Below are 20,487 nucleotides of genomic sequence, written 5' to 3'. Positions count from 1 at the left end.
TAATCCATTCGTAACCTTTATCACGCACCCATGGGAACTGTTTATTGGTCACTTACTAAAAGTTTGTTTGTCATCCAGCTTGTTAGGACTGAAAGTTTGTGAAAATTATGACAAACCTCATTTATCCCCATCTCCCCCTTTTCATATTTGTTCTAGAATCATCCGTCAGTTGTGGTATGTTCTCCAACACATCTGAGTAAGCAAGTTATACGGAAAGCCAGATAAATGAGTTTTTCAGGGTTTTATATTACTGATGCTTGTGTTAAAACAACTGTAGATGAAGGAATACTGTGTGTGTGTGTGTGTGTGTGTGTGTGTGTGTGTGTGTGTGTGTATGTGCATGCATGTGTGTGTGTGTGTGTGTGAATGTGTGTGGCAATGCTGTAAACCATCATTTGTCACTCGCACAAAAAATGACAAAAGGAATCTTTACTTGTATTTTGTTTCATCAAGATTCATAACAGCCAAAAACACAAACAAAACCATGTAAACCACATAAGAAACAGAAATTCAAACATTTGAATATGATATGGATGCGATGGAACCATACACACAAGTATCTGAGAAACAAAGGGACGTTAATGTATTATATGACGTGCAACAAGAGTAGGTGAGAGCTATTTGGAACCAATCTCCTGGCACCTCAGAGAATATAACAAGAATTGAGAGAACAAGCAACTTGCATTCTCAATTTCATACATTTAAAGTGCTTACGTTCCTTTGTTTCTCAGATCTTATTATAGTGCTCTGCCTCTTTTGATTAAGATTCACACACACACACAAAATAATTGTTTTCATTTAAAACAAGCTTAAATCAGTAGTCAAAGTAATCTGGAATAACAGAATTTTCCGTTCAGTTTTCACAAACAACAAATTGCCAAATACCTTCTCTCACTCAGATATCAACGTTTGTTAACTAAATAAAGCTTTCATTTCTGAATCATTTGAATGGCTACATTCAACAAGTCCAAGACCTAAAGCACAACAGAAAAATCTCAAAACACAAATGTAGTCACAAACGTACAAAACACAAATCTTGTCACAAACATACAAAACACAAATGTTGTCACAAACGTACAAAACACAAATGTTGTCACAAACGTACTCAGTGTGGAGAATAAAATCATTGTTTGGTGGGTGAGCCAGCCAGAAAATCTGCCAACCAAGACACAAAGAGAAGGACAAGACACATTCAAGCACAAAAACGTCTTAGTACACAGGAAACGGGCATAACAAACTTGTAAGATAAAACTACAACAAAAATAAATATCAACAAAAGTGCAGTCGTCTGATTTTCAGCAGTCCTATACTTGCACAGCTTGGATTGATTTGTGAAGTACACTACAAATAAAGTACACTTATAAACTATCTGTAATGGTAGTCATCATTTTCTTCTTCCTGGCAAACAAAAATGCTCCACTTTACATACCATCTGGTGGAAATCATTGATTAAAACTGATAACTTGCAGCCACATCACTTTGCGAGAACTATTTTTCTCCCTTTAGTTTCTTCTTGGGCAAATGTTTTGCATTTTGGCAAGCTTTTTTGTTAAAAATATAAACCCTCATTTCAATAACAACAAAAATTTGCCATTTTAAACATTGCAACACAAACAAAATTAAAAAGCTCGAACAAAGAAAGAGCATTTATCAACTAAACTGGGCAAATCAGTTTTGCAGTCAATTATCATACCTGGGTCATATGCTGCAAAACGGTGATTGTGATGTTTTAGCCTTTGGGACATTTGACGTTTTAGTCTGTGGGACACTGGCTTTGTGCTTTTTGTAAAGGCAGGCACTCAGCATTCATAACAAAGGCAATAGTTCCAGGCGCCTGTATCTTACTTCCAGTTATTTAACTTTGCAAAGAGAAAAATGAAGACCACTGATTTGACGCTAGCTCATCAACAAAACAATGGGTTGGCTAATGTGATAAGTATGTCCCTGTGGTATCACAAAAAGTACTGCACAATGCACAAAATATTGGAAGAAAAGGAAAAAGGAGTTTGCCTGTTTGGCATCTTGCTGGAGCAAGAAATGTCAACATTTTTTTTCTAATCATTGAAGACTGTGCTGTCATTCCCGCTGACTTGCTAAAGTTTTTGTCACCGTGTAGGAAACGTGATGCTAAGGACTAACTGAATCTTCAGAAAATTGCCAAATACCTTTCAAGCCATTTTGTCAAATTTGCTGATGAAAAGTATTTGAGAATTTGAGAGACAAAAACATTTGCAGAGTTATTTCCCTGAATTTGTCTTGTTTAAAAGGTAATAAAATATCCTCCTGTAACTGCAATCATGCTGACCACCAAAGAGTTGTCACATCTTTTGTATGGGACTAGCAGCATCCAGTCACATGAACATATACCAAAATCTACAGCACCACTGCTAAAGGGCAGAATATACATGCGCAGTTTCAGAGGCACAGACAACGCACTGGATATTATTGATGCTGCGATAGGGATTATGACGACTACTTGGCCTGTTTCCCTTTCACGCAACATGTAGCGGGCTGAGATAATCTGCAGTGCGTCGTCTGTCCTGCTGAAGTTACATAGGTGAGTGCCAGGCCTAACTGTAAAGAGTGGGAAATTTTGACTGAATTAATTTTGTAAGCGACAGCATTGTCAATCTGCAAAAATAATTCATAAAAAATTCCATCTTTAAAAAATAGAAGGTAAACAAGTCAGCAGTTTGTTACAATGTCAGTGATTCAAAGAAGCGGTCTTTTTTGTGTGCGTCTCTTTTGGAAAATTCCCATCAGCTTTTTTAAAGCACAATTTTCACAGCACAATGGTGCCAGAATGTTGTTATTGGCCATTGTCCGCAGGAAACACTCTTGGCCAGTATTGGGGATTCGATCAATGAGCTGTGCATGATAAGAGCAGTTCGTGCACAACTATTACTGTCACTATAAAGAGTAATACTTTTTTCATGAAACTCTATTTACAGGGATGTCGTTTGGCACAGCAACAAGGCTAACCTTATTTCAAAATTGACAAAAACTTTGCAGTTATCTCCGCAGAGATGCTCATCCTTTTGAGAGACAGGTAATGTTAAAGGACTGCATACTTCCCAAAACTGCCAAAACATGTACATGTACAACCATTTTGGCAAAATTTGCTGAGAAAATAAATCCTGGCAACATCCCTGGTTTATGAATAAGAAACTTTCTTCTTCGTAATCAAAAGAAGCACAATAAAAAATAATCTGTTTCTGCTTTCTAAGATAACATGGTGATATGTTCGTGGATATGAAAATGATGAACCTTTACCCCTCACTTTTATTTGTGATATCATATAAAAACAGTTCAACAGTTGGCTTCACATCTTTATATTGTAATGGCAGTGTTTCAGTGTTTTGTGTTCCTATCAACACACCCTCTACACCAATCTCCAATAATAAGCATACAGCTGCTTTTTAATTATGGCAGTGTCTGAATGTTTTTCTCTCTACATCAGTAGCACCAGAGACTATAGAGTATACAGAGACGCTTCATCCTTCTTTGCGCTGCGGTGCGAAAGTGAGACCGGCCAGCCCAGCGCGGGAAAAGAGCCACTCCCTGCCGCACAAGGAAGTTCGCGCATAGCGGCTGCTGTCGGCTGTGTTTATATCACGTTTATATTAACATACTGTCTGTTCTGTCCGGCTGACAGTGCTGCAAAAAGTAACTGAACGAAAAAATATGTTTGTTTGTGAACATCCTTTTTAAATGACCATAAAAACACCGCAGAAAATGGTGTAGATTAAAATTAAATCAAATTTACTTAGGCGGCAATACCCGCTGCATCGCTGTAGTTATGCAAACATGATTCAAGTCAGTGTCTTTTCACGAACTAACCGTCGTTATTTTTGTGTGTTTTAGTCAAATACAAATACATACTGTATACATGGTCACTTAAGCCTGAGAAAATATGTCAGGAATAAATCGTTAACGAAATAGTTCCCGGTCAAATCGGTAACTAAGGCATTTAGTCAACTTGGCGGCGTCGTCCCAGCACCTCTCAAGTGAAATGGGTAGTCAATTGCACGGTGCTAAGAAATTATCATGTAAGGAAAACTGTAAAATACAGCAACTTAAACAACATTATTGTGACCTAGCTGACTTTAATTAAAGAATCTTGATCGATCGATGATTGTCTTATTTCTTATCGGTTGCTTCTTTCTTGTTCAGAAAGCTCTCTCTCTCTCTCTCTCTCTCTCTCTCTCTTTTTGTTTTTTTTCCTAGTCATAGTTATAGTAAAATAGTTTAGTCCCTCTTTAGGGCGAGGGCCAGATGCAAAAAAAGCACATCTATGCTTATTCTTGTCACCCTCGAAAAATAAAGCCGGATTTGTCATTGTCATTGTCATTCTCTCTCTCTCTGTCTCTCTGTCTCTCTCTCTCTCTGAGTCAGCCACACACACACACGCACGCACACACACACACGCACACACACACACACACACACACACACACACACACACACACACACACACACACACACATGAATTGAGATGAATTAACGAGGTACGGACCGACTGGATGACACTTTGAACAGCATCGTCACAAGTATTCTAGTTTGAGAAGTTTTCGACTTTTGCGCTTGGACGAAGAATAGAATCAATTGTTCAGTTGTCCTTCAAAACAAAATTAAGCCTGATGTTAATTAAACAACTGCGCAATCACATTGTTGAGCTTGTGTACAGTGTGTGTTTTCTCTGTTCTTGTAGAATACACGCAGTTCGACGCTACACTTTTTACTACTGATTTTCCGACAGAGAGAAAAAAAACAAAAAAACAATCCTCACTTGCTCTCTTCCTCAGGAAATTTGAACATCCTGAAGCCTTTGGCATGTGAGTTTGAGCAATTGATGGCCAAAGACCATGCCCCGCTGTGTTTTCTTTTTGGTGCGGCCATGGTTGTGCTGCACGATATCGCTACTGCTGTGGAAAGGGAAAGTAGGTTTTTACATGTTTCCGCGTGGTGGCGCCACAGGGCTTCCTGTTTCAATTTTCAGCGCCGAATGAAGCGTCTCTGTGTACTCTACAGTCTCTGGTAGCACTGATAAATAACGTATTTTCTGGACTAAAAGGCGCTTCATTGTAAAAGGAGCAATTCCCGCTTTCGAGGTTAAAATGAGAACAAATCCACACAATAGGCGCTTGCAGTGTATTGGGAGAAAATCAAAGGAAGTACACAAGAGTGGAAATACGTTTTCTCCTCAATGTGCGGTGACATGAAAGAGTCTGTATTCTCCGAGCTGTTTGGTCTTGTGACCTCAGGTCGTTGACCATATTTACAGCTGAGACCACCTGCCTGCTTTGGTTTACAGGCATTGACCTGACCCCGGGTCAATGACCAAGTTTTCACAATGAGACCAACGCCTTTGATGTCTGAGAGAAAACTTTGTCCAGGTCACAGAAGCAGTAGCATGCATATCACAAGACAGGGAGTGTTATGTTTCTTTGTATAGGGATGCGGGTACATCTGGATTCTTCTTAGCCATACACAAGGTGATACCAGTAAATAGGGTGCAGGGGTAAAAGTTTAAGAAAAAGTTGCGCCTTATAGTCCCGAACGTACGCTAATCTTTTTTCAACAATGAAGCCATGGAAGTTTATATACGAACCTCGACGAAACAACGGATTGCATCACAGGTATCTCAAAACTACATACTTAACAGCTGGCTTTTGTCACCAAGGACATTATCCAATCATGATGATGACTTAAGAGCTCACTCTCACAACACAACATCAGTCCAAGAGCATTACTACCGACACATTGTGGTAGTGTCAAAATGCCACATCATGACTGATTTCACTGATTTATATAACAAGATGGGCAAAATTGTCACATGGAAGTTTCTTTCATCTGTGACAATTACCTCAGCCAATCACCATAAAACCATGGTAGGAAATGCTAAATGAAGACTAATTCCAGCAGACTCCTGATGGAAGAACAAGTGAAGCTTCAACTGCCTGTATCCATGACTTCCGCTGATGACCAGAACACCATGGCAGCACTGACAGTGATTATCGCTGACTTTGAAGAGAGGATGATGGAATGGAAATGCCACAGGGAGGTTCACTTTGTCATTCGTTTGATTCAAGTTGTCTTTCACCCTCAGAGCATGATGGCTGTGTAGAGATGGGGAGCCACCAGGAGATTCATTGACTTGCCTGCAAGCAGAGAACGAAAAAATGCAAACATAAAATATGACAAACTTTTAAATGTTAACAAATTTTTTTTTCATCTGCGAACAACAAAAAGAACATCTTAGGACCGGCCCCCTTAGATCAGTGGTTAGATCAACGAGCTGCGGACCAGGAGGGCGTCGGTTCGAATTCTATCAATAGTCATGTTGGTTTTCATGCTACGGACGGCTCCTACCCAGAGTGGAAATGCTATGGTTCGAATGGGAAGGTTGGGACCACACAGCCGAGTGTCATTCACTTCACGAGACTTTCAGCTGACGTCCTAGCTACAGGCAGTGAAAGGGTTACACTTTTAAATGTCCAATTTGCCAGAAAACTTTCCCAAAATGGCTCCTTGGATTGCACACCTTTAACCTATCTTTGGTTTAATCCAGTTATACCAAGCACACAAACTACAGCAGACTTCCACTAACTCGCGGTCTTTGGGGTCCAAAGATTTTTGATCGCGATATATCTGATTCGCGATGCAGTTTGGGGTCCAATTAAAGGGAAGAAACCGCGTTCTCTTCTGAGTCAGAGAAAAACGCGGTTATTTCCCTTGTTGGTCACAAAAAGCCTGCAAGCGTCACGTTGGCGTGTGTGCGTTTGCCGTGTGAGTGCATGTGTGTGTGTGCGTGCGTGTGTGTATGTGCGTGTGTGTGTGTGTGTGCGCGTGCGCACGCACGCCTGGCATGTGGTTGTGCTACAATGTTCATGTGTATGTGTTACTGCGTTTCTCGCAAGTGTGAAGCTTCTGTTGGCAACTAAGTTCTCAAAAGATTAACTGCGATGACACGTTTTCTTTTATCAGCAGATGACGATTTCTTTTCTTTTTTCTCCGACTCATACGTCGTCACAAACTTACTAGTTAATCAGACAACGGAGAGGGGAAACATACTATTTGTTAGATCAAAATGATTGGTGGATCAAAATCATTGGTTGACGTTTACGTTTTTAGATGTGTCAGTTACATGGATAAGCTTTTTTTGTTTTGTTTTGCTTTGTGCGAGTCTGAGTTGACACGCGTTTTGTCTTTGGCAGAAAGCATGTAGATTTCTTTGATTGTTTGCTTTTTCTGCCACCTGCTATAACGCAAGAAGCTGAAGCACTTCATGGCGCCTGTAGAAAATCCGGGGCGTCTAGCTGAGATCGCGATTAGCGGGACTCGAGTGTTAAATTGCATGCCTGACTAGATTGCAGAAGACTGAAGCGCAGTTTAAGCACTTGATTGGCGCCTGTGGCCACCCGGACCGTCTAGCAGAGATTGCAATTAGCTGGACTCGAATGTTCAACTGCACGCCTGACTGGCCATACTGACTGGTCAGACACTTAACCTCTATAGGCACGTGGTCAATTTGACGATACCGATCATGGCATGAAAGTTCTTGACTGAGTGGGGCATGTGCGCGTGAAAGGTTTGTTTTTCTTTTGTTCGCAGGTCTCGATCAACCCGTAATGTACACAACCTGAAAACACACACACACGTAGAACACTATTTGGAGAGACTGTGGGCGAGAAAGAGAGAGAGACTAATAAGATGAAATGACAATTTACTGCATGATGAAAGGCCATCGGACCCAGAGAGGAAGCGTGGCTATGATAGAAAATTTTTTCATGATCTGTACTATTTTTTGGCCTTTACGTGACTAATTTTGTAAAAAAATTAAATAAAAATAAAATAAAAATTTTTTTTTTTTTTTAAAAGGTCGGTCCTGTTTTTTTCGGGGTCCAAGAGGTCTACGCGATATAGCCGAATTCGCGATTTAGTGGACCGCGAGTTAGTGGAAGTCTGCTGTAGTACAAAAAATACAGAGATAGACAGTCAGATAGAGGAGAAACATTAAAGGATGACCAACCTTTGAATACTGCCTCATTTGAAAGTACGTGAACACTGCGGAAGAAAGACTGTGGGACAGCAACTTTGCGCCTCAACAAGCAGCATTCTCTGCTTCCCGGTTTCCATTCTCTCCTGAAATAATAATCATTCATCATCACCATCATCATCATGTTCCAGCTTCATCACAGGCATGGGAATTGAAAATTGTAAAAAAGGCGGAAAATTTATAACTGAAGACGCGAAGCGTCAAGTCGACGGCGCGAAGCGCCTAGCCTTACTAGGGGGGTCCGGGGGCATGCCCCCCCGGAAAAATTTTTCTCCAAAGAACCCAGATGGTGCAATCTGGTGTCATCTGAGCTCCAAGTTTGCCATTAAATTCTGTTTTTAGAATCAGAGTTTTTAGTACAAAAATGTACCAATTTTTGCTTTTTTGAAGAAAAAAAATATATACATGTATTATATGGTTTAAATTTAAAAAAAAATTGATCTGTTGAGAAAAACAGGACAATGTAACTTGTAACACAATCTGTGCAATCTGGTTTACTTTCAAACATAAAAGTTCAATAACTGAGGCGGGCGGTTGCAATGCGTGAACAAAGTACGGAAAGTTTTCGCGGGCTTTTGCGCAAAGGCCAAATTAAAGCTGTGGTCTATTTATGACTTTCCGGGGCTACGAGGTTGAAAAATAGGGATACAATCATGTACAGAATTCTGTACAGCAAACGCTACCCGAAACCCCACCTATACGGCGTGTATGACCTTGAGAGCTTCAGTCAACGCTTGAATTTTGCAGGGATAACATCCGGTTTGCTCTCTCAAGACTGATCATATTTTATCTTCAAGAGAGATCAAGGGGAAAAAATAAACGCCCCGGCGAAGATTCGAACTCTCGACCTCTCGACCTGGAGACTTGTGTCTCATGACCTAACCACTAGGCTACTGGGCCAATTGAGAAAAAAGAAGAAAAAACATTAATATGAATTCATGTTATGTTATTCTTGAAGCAGCATGATTTATATCTCTATCCGCCCATTGTTCAGAAGTGAATACATGTATAACTATTTCTTAGATGTCTGGTTTCAACTGCACAGAGCTTTGGAGAGATTCAATTACTGTTCTTGTCATTTTCTTGCATGTTGTAAATAGAGATATCGCAGCTATTTGCATGGCGCGAATGTCGTGTAGCATGACGGTGTAAACATGTACTGCGATTCCGTAAAACATGTTTGCAAATAAAGGCAAATTTTTTTAATGTCAATTTTTACGTTTTTGCAACGCATGAATGGTAATTCAAGCGTTGAATGATATAAAATTATCATTGTTTTTATCTTTGACAACACTGGTGAAGTGGCCTAGCGGTTAAGACATCGGCCCCGACATTTCGAGGCCCCGAGGCCTTGAGTTCGAATCCCTGCCAAGTCATTTATTTTTTCTGCTCGATCCTTCTTGACAAATATGCTCAGCTCTGCGAGAGCAAACCGGATGTTACCACTGCAAAATTCAAGCGTTGACTGAAGCTCTCAAGGTCATACACGCCATATAGGTGGGGTTTCGGGTAGTGTTTGCTGTACAGAAATCTATACATGATTTTGTCTCTATTTTTCAACCTCGTAGCCCCGGAAAGTCATAAATACACCACAGCTTTAACCGGTGTTTTTTTTGTGTGCCTCACCCCTTTATTTTTTCGGCGGACACTTTTGCATTTTCGGCGGAACAAAAAAAAAAATCGGCGGAAATCCGCCGTTCGGCGGACAATTCCCATGCCTGTCATCATCATTACTACCACTGTCATCGTTGTTTTTGTCACCACTGACGTCATGTCCAACTGTAGCAGTACAAATTCAATTTTTGAAACTCTGAACTAAACTTGAACTTTACCTGCTGTATTCCTTTAGACTAATACTAGGCTAATACTAAATCGGGGATGGCCAAATCTTAAACTTTAACTTGGCCAAGCAAGTACATGTAACTTCAAGAAAGTCACTAGTCCGCCAGAAATTTCACTAGCCCGGTACATGCCACACTAAAAAACAATGACACAGTTCCTCATTCTCGTTTCACTAGAACATGGCAGAGTCATTGCTGATGACAGACATTTTTGCATGTGCAGTGTTTATATGGATTTGAAACTCAATAGTACAACCGAAAGGTACTTTGCATTTGACCATAACTTTTAGACGATTTTTTACTAGCGATCAGCCGGGTGATTTGTCAATTCCTGTAATTATAAGCCAGCTTATCATAAACAGACCTGGGAACCTCTGTATTGAATTAGGAGTATTCTCAAACAAGCTTAGTGTATTTTCAGAAAAATGAGTGTACTCCACACAGCATTTGAACATCCAGGATTCAAAAATGCTTCCAACGCGTCCGTCGCACCGTTAATTCAGTTTACCAATACATTTAAAACAAATGCTTCTTTCCATGTTTACCAACAAAAACTGTAATAATGTGTCAAAATACTGGATCGGTTTCGGGATGCTCTTGTCTAGAAAAGTAGTATACTGGTTGTATGTTTCCTCCCCTGACCGTTCTGATCGTATTCTAGACAATCATGCGTACACGATACGGTGAAATCGTATTGGTTCCCAGGTCTGCATAAATGAACGATAGCTTAAATATAAAATACATGTTGAATAAACAAATTGGAATCGTGTAAAAAGCAGTAAGCACAATAAACGAGAAAGAAAGAAAAAACAGCTTGTACTAGTAGTCTGGTTGGCTATACCATTTCTGGACTTCCATAATTCAACTGAATAATGACATGAGTTTCTGATCAGAAATTTTTTCTAGCTATGCAGTCAGATGCTGGTAATTAACTCACCCTCTGAGTAACTGCTCATCTGCTTCTGCTAATTCATCAATGTTAAGTGTTGTGTACAGGCCTGTGGTAAGCAAGAGAAACAAGTAATGTTTACAGTATATTTTCATGCATCAACAAATTAATGTATATTACACAACAAAATAGAAAGCCTTTAAACTCAAAACTGTTTTGATCTATGAAACTTAACCCACATTATTATATTCAGAAAACAAAGGGCAAACATAAGTTCTGCTCTGATAATTTTTCAACATCTAATCTTTCTTGTCATATGACTTTGAAGATCAAGCAAGAATAAAGGGAGAAAACAACCCTACACAAACCCTAACAGTAGAAGCCTGTACATATAGGATAACACAGACATACACTTACCTGTGCAGAGGTTCACAGAGAACGTGATGCTTGTCTGATATAACTTGATCATGCTTCTGAAACCACACAAGACCTAAGCAGTTTTAAGATCACTACACCAAAAGAACTGAGAGAAAAAAAAAGCAAAACAACATGTTTTCTTTTTACAATTAAATCATTACTTTCAAAGTCTGTTGTCATAGTTCTGACTGCAAAAATAACATTTTTGCTAAATCTGTTCAAAATATGCAATAACAAGTCGCGTAAGTATAGGTTACAACACGAGTGGTTTTTTATATGGCTTGTATTTCAGTCAAGACCCAGCGGATGAATATCATAGGGATTCACGAGCCTCTGGCGAGTGAATCCCGATGATATTCCCGCTGGGTCTTGACTGAAATACAAGCCATATAAAAAAACACGAGTGTTGTAAGCTGTATATCCCATGCGTACACCAAAAACAACGTGGACCACAATAAAGCACTGTAGTTGTCTGTGGTGTGTAAAATAGGTGAGCCAGCGAGGTGTGTTCCTCTTCACTACCCCATGCTAAAGCCACGTCGCCGAAGAAATGAAGTGCAAACAAGTGCATCCGTAAATGTATGTTAAATCGAAAATTTTTATCTAAATTTTGATTTGATTAATATACTTACCCGAATCACATAATTTGCATTGACCCACTTCGATGCTTAGGTTATGATAAAAGCTACCCCGTCTAGGTATAAGGGGAGCAACCCCAACTAAAAAAGTGACTGCACCAGCATGACTGACACCCTGGGTTACGTCCCATGTAGCCTACTACGTCATCAATGGTGCTGGTCACGTGATACCCCTTCAATCGACTAATAGCATACTAAAAATATCGAGCGGGGCAGGCGGGAGGGAATTACTTATGTGATTCGGGTAAGTATATTAATCAAATCAAAATTTAGATAAAAATTTTCGATTATAATTACATATTCTTACGCCGAATCACATAATTTGCAGATAACTCCAACCAGGCGGTGGGTAAGATCAAAAAAGTTCAAACTCACCATCAATTTCTGGAAATGCACTGGCCCGCTGCCGCCAAGGCAGGCAGGGACCTAGATCCATCGTTACAGAGCGAAGCGATGTCTCTCAGATAAAAGCTGTTGAATACATCGTCTGATCGCCAATAAGCTGTATTCAAAACTTCGCTCATTCTGTGGGACCGCAAGACGGCCAAGGAAGAGGCCCAAGGCAGCAATGTCTCCCTATTAAACTGATAAAGACAAAAGCCGAGCACCAGTAAGCTGTGTGCAGGACATCATCCAACCTCCCAGACCGTAAAACGGCCGAGGAGGAGGCCCAGGCCCTGGAAAAAGAGCTCGGGCTGAGCCTAGGGGAAAGATAGCCGAAAGCTACGCCAAAGCGGAGGGAAAGAGAATCCCTCGCCAAAAAACTGGCCCACTGCCAAAAATCAGGAAAAGAGCCGGTGAGAAAGAAAACATCTAGCTCACTCTAAAACCCTTGCCAGGAACTGGCCCACTGCCAAATGACAGAACGAGGACCGAGAACCAACCTAAATGACAGTCGCAATGCCGCTCAGGCAAAAAATGCGAAAGACAGCATCAGAGAGCCCGTAAGCTGTGCTCAGCACTTCTTCCCATCTCCTGAACCATAAAAAACAGCCCAGAAAGGGGCTCAAGCCTTGAATAAACCGAGCCGAGTAGAGGGACAGACAAGCTGCCCCCCCCCCCCCTTACTATCGGAAGGACATGCCAAAAACCCTGGAAACGCCTAAGCGTAAGGTTGACCGATCATAAATGAAAAGCACCAACCTTCCCCAGGACCGCAAGACGATCATGCCAAAGTTTAAAACCTTGGCATGGAGAGAGGCCCGAAAGGCCGGAGAGATAACGGTCAGCTCCAGAGAGGAGTGACCTGTTTCCGAGAAAGAGAGAGAGACGTCTGAGTACAAAAAACCAGAGTCAAACTCAAAGAAAAAACTCCGAAGAGACGGTCACCAGAAGTCCACTACCAGTCCATGCAGAAGCATAGAGGGAGGTAAACAGAGGAAGAAGCGGCCTACGAAGAGAGTAAGCCGCCAGCAGAGCGGAGAACGCGGTGGCCAAAGCCTGATGTGACCGGAGACTCCAACCGAAATGACTAAAGCCAGAGTGATCACAAAGCAGTCTGCTTGTAGGTAAATGAAAGAAAATCAAAAACCCAAAACAGAAACGAGACTGGAAAGGAAAACAGAAAACTGTGAAGCTAACCAGCCTTAAGACTCCCTGAACGAGAGTCCTCAAGAAGAAGGGCCCGAAGTAAATTTCGCGGCCGACCGAGCCCAGAAAATTCCTGAGTCTGGCTGAAAAACCAAACACGTCTGATACCTCAGAACCGAGAATCAGACACGGAACACAACAGGCAAGAGTCCGTAAAAGATGCAAGTGGTAGAAGGGTGACCTTAACAGGCAACCCACCCCACCGGAAGTCGACCCGACTCGCCTCATGGCAGGATGAGGGAGAAGAGGAAGACACAAATTCTAGAGACACGGAGACCGTAGTCGCCCATGCCAGGCAGGAGACTATTACTCGAGCTAAGGCTGAGAGCCGGAACGCCCGTAGACCTGCCATCAAAGATGCTGGGCTGAAAACCCGCACCAAGAAACCAGGAAATTAACTAGACCTCCACCGAAAGGGGAGGGTTAGCCAATAAAGCTGAGAAAAGTGATAGGCCACAAGAATGACCCCTCACCATGCATTGCTAAAACCAATGCAAACTCAGTAAAATCTGAATGTAACTTCCGAGGCCAACTCAAGTAAACCTTAAGTTTGGACGAAACACCAGAACCAGTCCGATCGCTAGAGAAAGACAGAGTCTAAATCGGCGAAAGACCCACAAGGACCGAGTTCAAAAGAGCAAACAACAACCACCACCACCAACGGAAGAAATGGCTGTTGAACCAGCCGAGGCTAAAAAACCCTGAATGCCCTAATGCCGGCTGATGATCCAAAAAAACACAGACTAAAACGTCTGTGAAAGGAAGAACCTCTCCGGATAAACCTGAGCTGAGGACTAGCCTGAAAAAGCTGAGTCCGCTTAGGTAGAGCCCGTTTTGCTGCTTCAAAGCTTGAAGAGCAAAAGAAGAGACCTGAAGGTCCCTACAAATCTTTATCTCCTTGGAGGCCAGGAGGCCAGGAGGCCAGGGAGGCCAGGGAGGCCTTGGAGGCCAGGAGACCTTAGAGGCCAGGAGGCCTTGGAGGCCTTGGAGGCCATGGAGACCTTGGAGACCAGGGGGCCTTAGAGGCCAGGAGACCTTAGAGGCCTAAGAGGCCAGGAGGCCTAGGAGGCCATGGAGGCCTTGGAGGCCCTGGAGACCAGGAGACCCTAGAGGCCAGGAGGCCTTGGAGGCCTTGGAGGCCAGGAGGCCTTGGAGGCCTTGGAGGCCTTGGAGGCCAGGAGGCCTTGGGGGCCAGGAGGCCTAAGAGACCAGGAGGCTTCAGAGACCAGGAGGACTTGAAGGCCAGGAGGCCTTAGAGGCCAGGAGGCCGAAGAGAGACCCATCCACCAAGGGTGAAGAACTAAGGGTGTCTCTCATGATTCCTCACAAACTAGGAATGGGCGAGGAACAAATCCCGTCTGTACATGACCGTATGGGCATTGTGCAGAGAGGAAGGCCTTCTCCGTTCTAAATTCGCCCTAGCAAAGGTGGAGAAAGCATCCCCTGCGTCCTGCTCTTTACTGAGTGTAAAGGGCGCCAAGGACTCCGTAAAGGAGTGTCTCCGAAATGGAAGCAAGTTCCAAAAGCTGTCTGCCCACTTCCTCAGAGGGGAAGAGAGTCTGCTCAGAGAGCAGGGGACTCGAAACGTTCCCCAAAGAAGAAGTTCCGGCGTGACCGGCAAAGGTGCACGCAGAGGGGCAAAAGACGACAGCAAATTCCGGGACATCTTGGGCAAAGGCAACTTCCTCTGAGCCGCTAATGTCCCGAAGCTGGGAAGGCCGGAGCCTGAAGCCCCTTTCCTGCAAGTCAACGGCCAAACTTCACCCCTGACTAAGAGGAGGATGAGAGGCGTCGAAGACCAAAGGCACAGGAAGTGAGGGGAACGGCAGAACCCACTACCGAAGTGTGTGGTAGCTGCTAATCCGCCTGAGGCAGGGAGCCTGCAAGCCCAAAGGGCACTGCTGACGAAAAAACCAGACTCAAACCAGATGGGACCATAGCAGGTCCACTATCCAGTGAGCCCCCACTTCCGGCCGGAGCCAGAAGCGCAGAAGTCGCGTACGATCGCCGACATAAGGCAAGGTTCCAACCGAACGTGACCGTAGTCTGTGCACTAACCAGTGAACCTACGCTTCCAGCCGGAACCAGAAGCAAAGCTGTCGCGGACGACTGCTGAAGTAGGGCAAGCTCGAACCAGAACCTGTGCACTAACCGGTGAGCTCACACTTCCGTCCGCAGCCAGAAGCGCAGAGGTCGCGTACGACCGCCGCCGTAAGGCAAGGTTCAAACTGAACGTGCCAGTAGCCTGTGCACTAACCAGTGAACCGATACTTCCAGCCGGAACTGGAAGCACAGCCGTCGCGTACGACTGCTGCCGTAGGGCAAGGCTCGAAACCGGACGTGACGGCAGTCTGTACACTAACCAGTGAACCTACGCTTCCGGCCGTAACCGGAAGCGGCGCTGTCGCGGACGACTGCTGAAGTAGGTAAAGGCTCGAACCAGAAGTGACAGCAGCCTGAGCACCAACCAGTGAACCTACACTTCCGGCCGGAACCGGAAGCCCAGCTGACGCTGACGACTGCTGACGTAGGGTAAGGCCCAAACCGGACGTGACAGCAGCCTGTGCACTACCGGTGAACCTACACTTCCGGCCGGAACCGGAAGCGCAGCTGCCGCGGACGACTGCTGACGTAAGGCAAGGCTCAAACCGGACGTGAACGTAGTCCGAACACTAGCCAGTGAGCCTTTTACTTCCGGCCTGAGCCGGAAGCAGCTGTCGCGGACGACTGCTGACGTAAGGCGGGGTTCGGCCCGGACGTGAACACCGTCTGCTCACTAGACGGTGAACCCCTACTTCCTGCAACAGCAGGAAGCCCAGCTGTCGGAACCGACTGCTGGAGTACGGAGAGGTTCAGACCTGACGTGAACACCGTCTGCTCACTAGCAGGAGAACATCCGATTCCGGAAACCGGAAGTGCAGCTGCCGTAAACGGCTGCTGCAGACACCAACCTTGTTGTGGCCGGATCCCCGGAGGGACATGCACTGTTGCGCTACCGCAAGCGGAAGGCAACAAATGCCGGCCAGGAAGAGGAGAAGAAGATCCCCAAGGGACCGTCCAGAAACATCACGGTGGACAGCAGCCTGGTCCGGAGAAGACCCAGAGTCTGAAGGAGAGAACGTCGCCTAACCCCCAGGCGGGGGGCAGAGCTGGCGACGAAGTCCGCCGCGGCAAACCTCGCGAACGAGGGAATCTATTTCTGGAAATAAGCAAAAGATAAGTGCAGACCCCAGAGCCCTAGACTCTGGAGCCGAAACAGACGTAAAACGACAGCCTTAGAGGCCAAAACGGACGGCTGAGAGCCAGACGGCCAAACGTCCGTGACAGAAAAAACGGCACAGAACAACGTAAAAAATTGCCTAAAATTGTGCCAACATGAACAACAACGGAGTTCTTCAAAAGAAGAGGCTGCTGAGGGATAGAGCTTAGCAGGGCCCAAGCCCTAACCCTCGGCCTTAGCTCCCTCTAATTCTCATTAACGGCCATGTAAGCACCGAGAGAAAAATAAACAAACAACTGAAACTAGCAAAGTCCGAACGGACGCCAACCTTTCAGAAGCCAGCAAAGAGGGCAGCTAAAACCAGTTTAGGAGCTACCAAAGGCAGCTAAACAACTAGCTATACGAAGAGTTAAGCGTCCGAGTACGGACGAAAAATCAACATAACAACAACATGCTAGCTAAAAATGGCGACCAAAGAGGAAGCCACAAGTCTGAAAATAATAAAGTCCGTACAGACACAAACATTTCAGAAGCAAGCACGCAAAAAGATAAGCACATACGTAACAGCTACCGACGGCAGCTACAAAGCAAGCTACAACAGCGTTAATAGACCGAACACGGCTAAAACAACAGAAGCCAGACAACGTGCTAATGCAAATGGCGACCGTGAGGAAGCCAAACAACTGCTGAAAACTTCAGAGTCCAACAGACATGCGAAATTCACAGCAGAAGCAATAAAACATACAAGAAAATATGAACGATCTCACCAGCTGCAAGCCAGCAAGAAGTAGACGGGGGCCGAGGCCGGAGGGTGCCGTAGACACAAAACCAGCCAGAGCAAAAGCGTACACAACCGTCACCCTTGAGTGATAGTAGTCGATTGAAGGGGTATCACGTGACCAGCACCATTGATGACGTAGTAGGCTACATGGGACGTAACCCAGGGTGTCAGTCATGCTGGTGCAGTCACTTTTTTAGTTGGGGTTGCTCCCCTTATACCTAGACGGGGTAGCTTTTATCATAACCTAAGCATCGAAGTGGGTCAATGCAAATTATGTGATTCGGCGTAAGAATATGTAATTATAATCTACATTCAAACCACTGTTCGATTTGCTTTTGAATGCATTTTAGTTTCAAGATAGTAAAGAAAGCACACACAATAAAAGTTTTCATTGAATCAAAGACAGTTTCGATTTAGGTTCTGAGTCCGTCCAAGGTCACAGTTCCGGGCTACGGTTGCCAACACCGGTTTGGTTAACTCGGATCCCAATTCTAGTTTAATTTTTGTGTTGGAGTGTAGAATTACGAAAATAAACTAACATTTTACTGAATAACTTCCTTTAGATTTAAGCAGTCATTTCATGTTCGTGAAATATATCTCTTAGTGAATTTGTAGCGTCAATTCTGTCTAAAACGGTGTAATGGCTGCTCCTTGAAACTGCGTGTTGAATACCGTTTGGACTGATTTTACTCCATCAGGATGAAATCCAAAATTTTAATAATAAATTTTCATTTAATTAATATACTTACCCAACTCACATATAGCAATTAACTCTAGTTCAGTGCTGGTAACGCTGTACGCGTTCCCCTTGGTAACAAGGGAGACCACCCTAAAAAAGAGTGATCCATCCCATAATATCAGACCGATGTCCGGTCCAACATCCGTATGCGTGCGCATACGCCGCCATTTGTATCATTCGAACGAAGCCCAACTCACTACTTTTTTAGAACCCAATACCACCACAGCGGGGAGGCGGGAGGGTTTAAACGATGTGAGTTGGGTAAGTATATTAATTAAATGAAAATTTATTATTAAAATTTTGGATTAAATTACATATTATTACCCAACTCACATATAGCAGATTGCTACTATAGGTGGTGGGTACTTACCAAAAACTAGGCATGCAGGACTTGTCCCGCCGCTACCATGGCAGGCAGCGCGGAGCTTCCATCCTGTCTTACAGAAGCGACGTCTCTGAGGTAATAATTGACGAAGATGTCCTCAGAGCGCCAGTACGCAGCTTCCAGTACCTCGGCTAGCTTGCCGGACCGAAGAACTGCCACTGAGGATGCCCAGGCTCTCGCCTCATGGGTTCTAGCCGCGGTGAGAGGCAACACTGCCCTAACATCACCCGACTGCACTTGCCACCAGGCATATGCTCGTTTGATCAGAGTGGAGATCCATTTGGCCAGAGTCACCTTCGCTATATCCTTACACCTAGCCGTGTTTAAAGATATGAAAAGAAGCTTTTGACTTTCTGACCTAACAGGCCGAGTTCGAGACAGGTAACATCGGAGAGCTCTCACAGGACAATTTGCAATATCGGGATCTCCAGGAGCCAAAATCTTGCTCAAGGGTGGAATGCGCAAGATTGGAGAAAGCTGGCCAGGTTTCTGGTTTTTCGCGAGAAAGCCGGGAACAAATTTGAGAGAAATGGAACCATCCTTCTCGAACGCAATATCCTTGTCTAAACCCGACAAAGAGTGCACCTCACTACCTCTCCTCGAAGTAGAGAGAAGCGTTAAAAACACAGTCTTACGCGTCAAATCGGCCAAACTGGCTGACAAAAGAGGCTCGAACTCATCCGAGGCTAAGAAACGTAAGACCAGGAACAAATCCCATGCAGGGAGAAGCGATTTTGAACGAGCTGCTAAAAGGGCAGCCCCCTTAATAACACTAGCGATAACCCCTCCGAGCGAAATTTTGTGGCCTAATTGCGCGAGGGTCGAAGAGATCGCCGACCTCCGGACCCTAATAGAAGAGGGAGAAGCCCCCTGATCAGCCAACCAAGACAGATGGTTGGCTACATGAATAGACCTAGGTGAAAGAGGTTTAACCCCGTTAAGCGCGCACCACCTAGACCAAGAGGCCCAGTGCGATGAGTAAACCGAAGAAGTCGATTTTCTATGTGCATGTCCAACGAATCTCAGAGTAGGGGAAGAGGCCCCTGCCCTACGCAAAGCGCTTCGGACAGAATCCACGCGTGAAGGGCCAGGATCTGTGGGTTCTCGTGCTGAACGCCTGACCGAGGCTGCACGAGATCTCCTCTTTTCAGGGCGAGAGGGATCGGGGGCCGAACTGCTAGACGCAGTAGGTCGGGAAACCAGTGCTGGCTTGGCCACAGAGGAGCGACCAGAACCAGCGCTGGTTTCTCTAAGTCCACTTTCCTGAGGACTTTGCCTAAGAGGCAGAACGGAGGGAAGGCATACGCCGGAAGATCTGACCAATCCACTTCCAGAGCATTCACCTTCCAGGCCAGAGGATCCGGGAAGGGGGACACAAAGAGAGGAAGTCTCGCCGAAAACCTCGTCGCAAAGAGATCTATCTTGGGCTTGTCGATCTGCGACCAAAGCCGCTGCAAAGACTGGTGTGTGAGAGTCCACTCTGAATGAACAATCCTGTCCCCTCTGCTCAAAGTGTCTGCAAGGACGTTCAGACTGCCCTTCAAGTACACTGCTGACAACAGAATGTGCTGGGCGTGACACCACTTGAGAATGCGACATGCAATGTCGGAAAGACTGTGAGACCGAGTCCCCCCCTGCTTGTTCACATACGACGCCACAGACATGTTGTCGGTGTGAAGACGTACATGACTGCCCTCCAGGAAAGGCTTGAACGCTAGAAGCGCCAGGGAAACGGCCTCCAACTCCAGTACATTGATATGTAGGGAGGCCTGAGAGCAATCCCAAACTCCCGAAACCATGTGCTCGTCCAGATGAGCACCCCACCCCGTCAGAGATGCGTCCGTAAACAACTCTCTCTCCGGCGGTGGACGAACAATGGGAACACCCCGGAACAAATCCGGAAGAAGCCAAACACCTGTGGTCTGCTG

The 20,487-nt window shown here is 44.6% G+C and overlaps 1 protein-coding gene across 1 annotated transcript in view; it reads right to left on the bottom strand.

Annotated features, from left to right (window-relative positions):
- Positions 1–4,404: 4,404 nt before the first annotated feature.
- The window catches only part of LOC138966809 (DDB1- and CUL4-associated factor 15-like), a 31,514-nt gene continuing 15,431 nt past the window's right edge, over positions 4,405–20,487 (bottom strand). The window contains exons 10-13 of the mRNA XM_070339150.1: positions 11,207–11,262; positions 10,838–10,898; positions 8,033–8,145; positions 4,405–6,161 (exon numbers count right to left, since the gene is read on the bottom strand). Of these exons, the coding sequence (XP_070195251.1) occupies positions 6,106–6,161; positions 8,033–8,145; positions 10,838–10,898; positions 11,207–11,262 (286 nt within the window). The 3' untranslated portion in view covers positions 4,405–6,105. The remainder of the gene's footprint in view (positions 6,162–8,032; positions 8,146–10,837; positions 10,899–11,206; positions 11,263–20,487) is intronic.

Source organism: Littorina saxatilis, linkage group LG5, assembly GCF_037325665.1.
Source record: "Littorina saxatilis isolate snail1 linkage group LG5, US_GU_Lsax_2.0, whole genome shotgun sequence".
Taxonomy (NCBI): Eukaryota; Metazoa; Mollusca; class Gastropoda; order Littorinimorpha; family Littorinidae; genus Littorina; species Littorina saxatilis.
The sequence above is the reverse complement of the archived record's forward strand: the minus strand, read 5'-3'. Positions and strand labels throughout refer to the sequence as shown.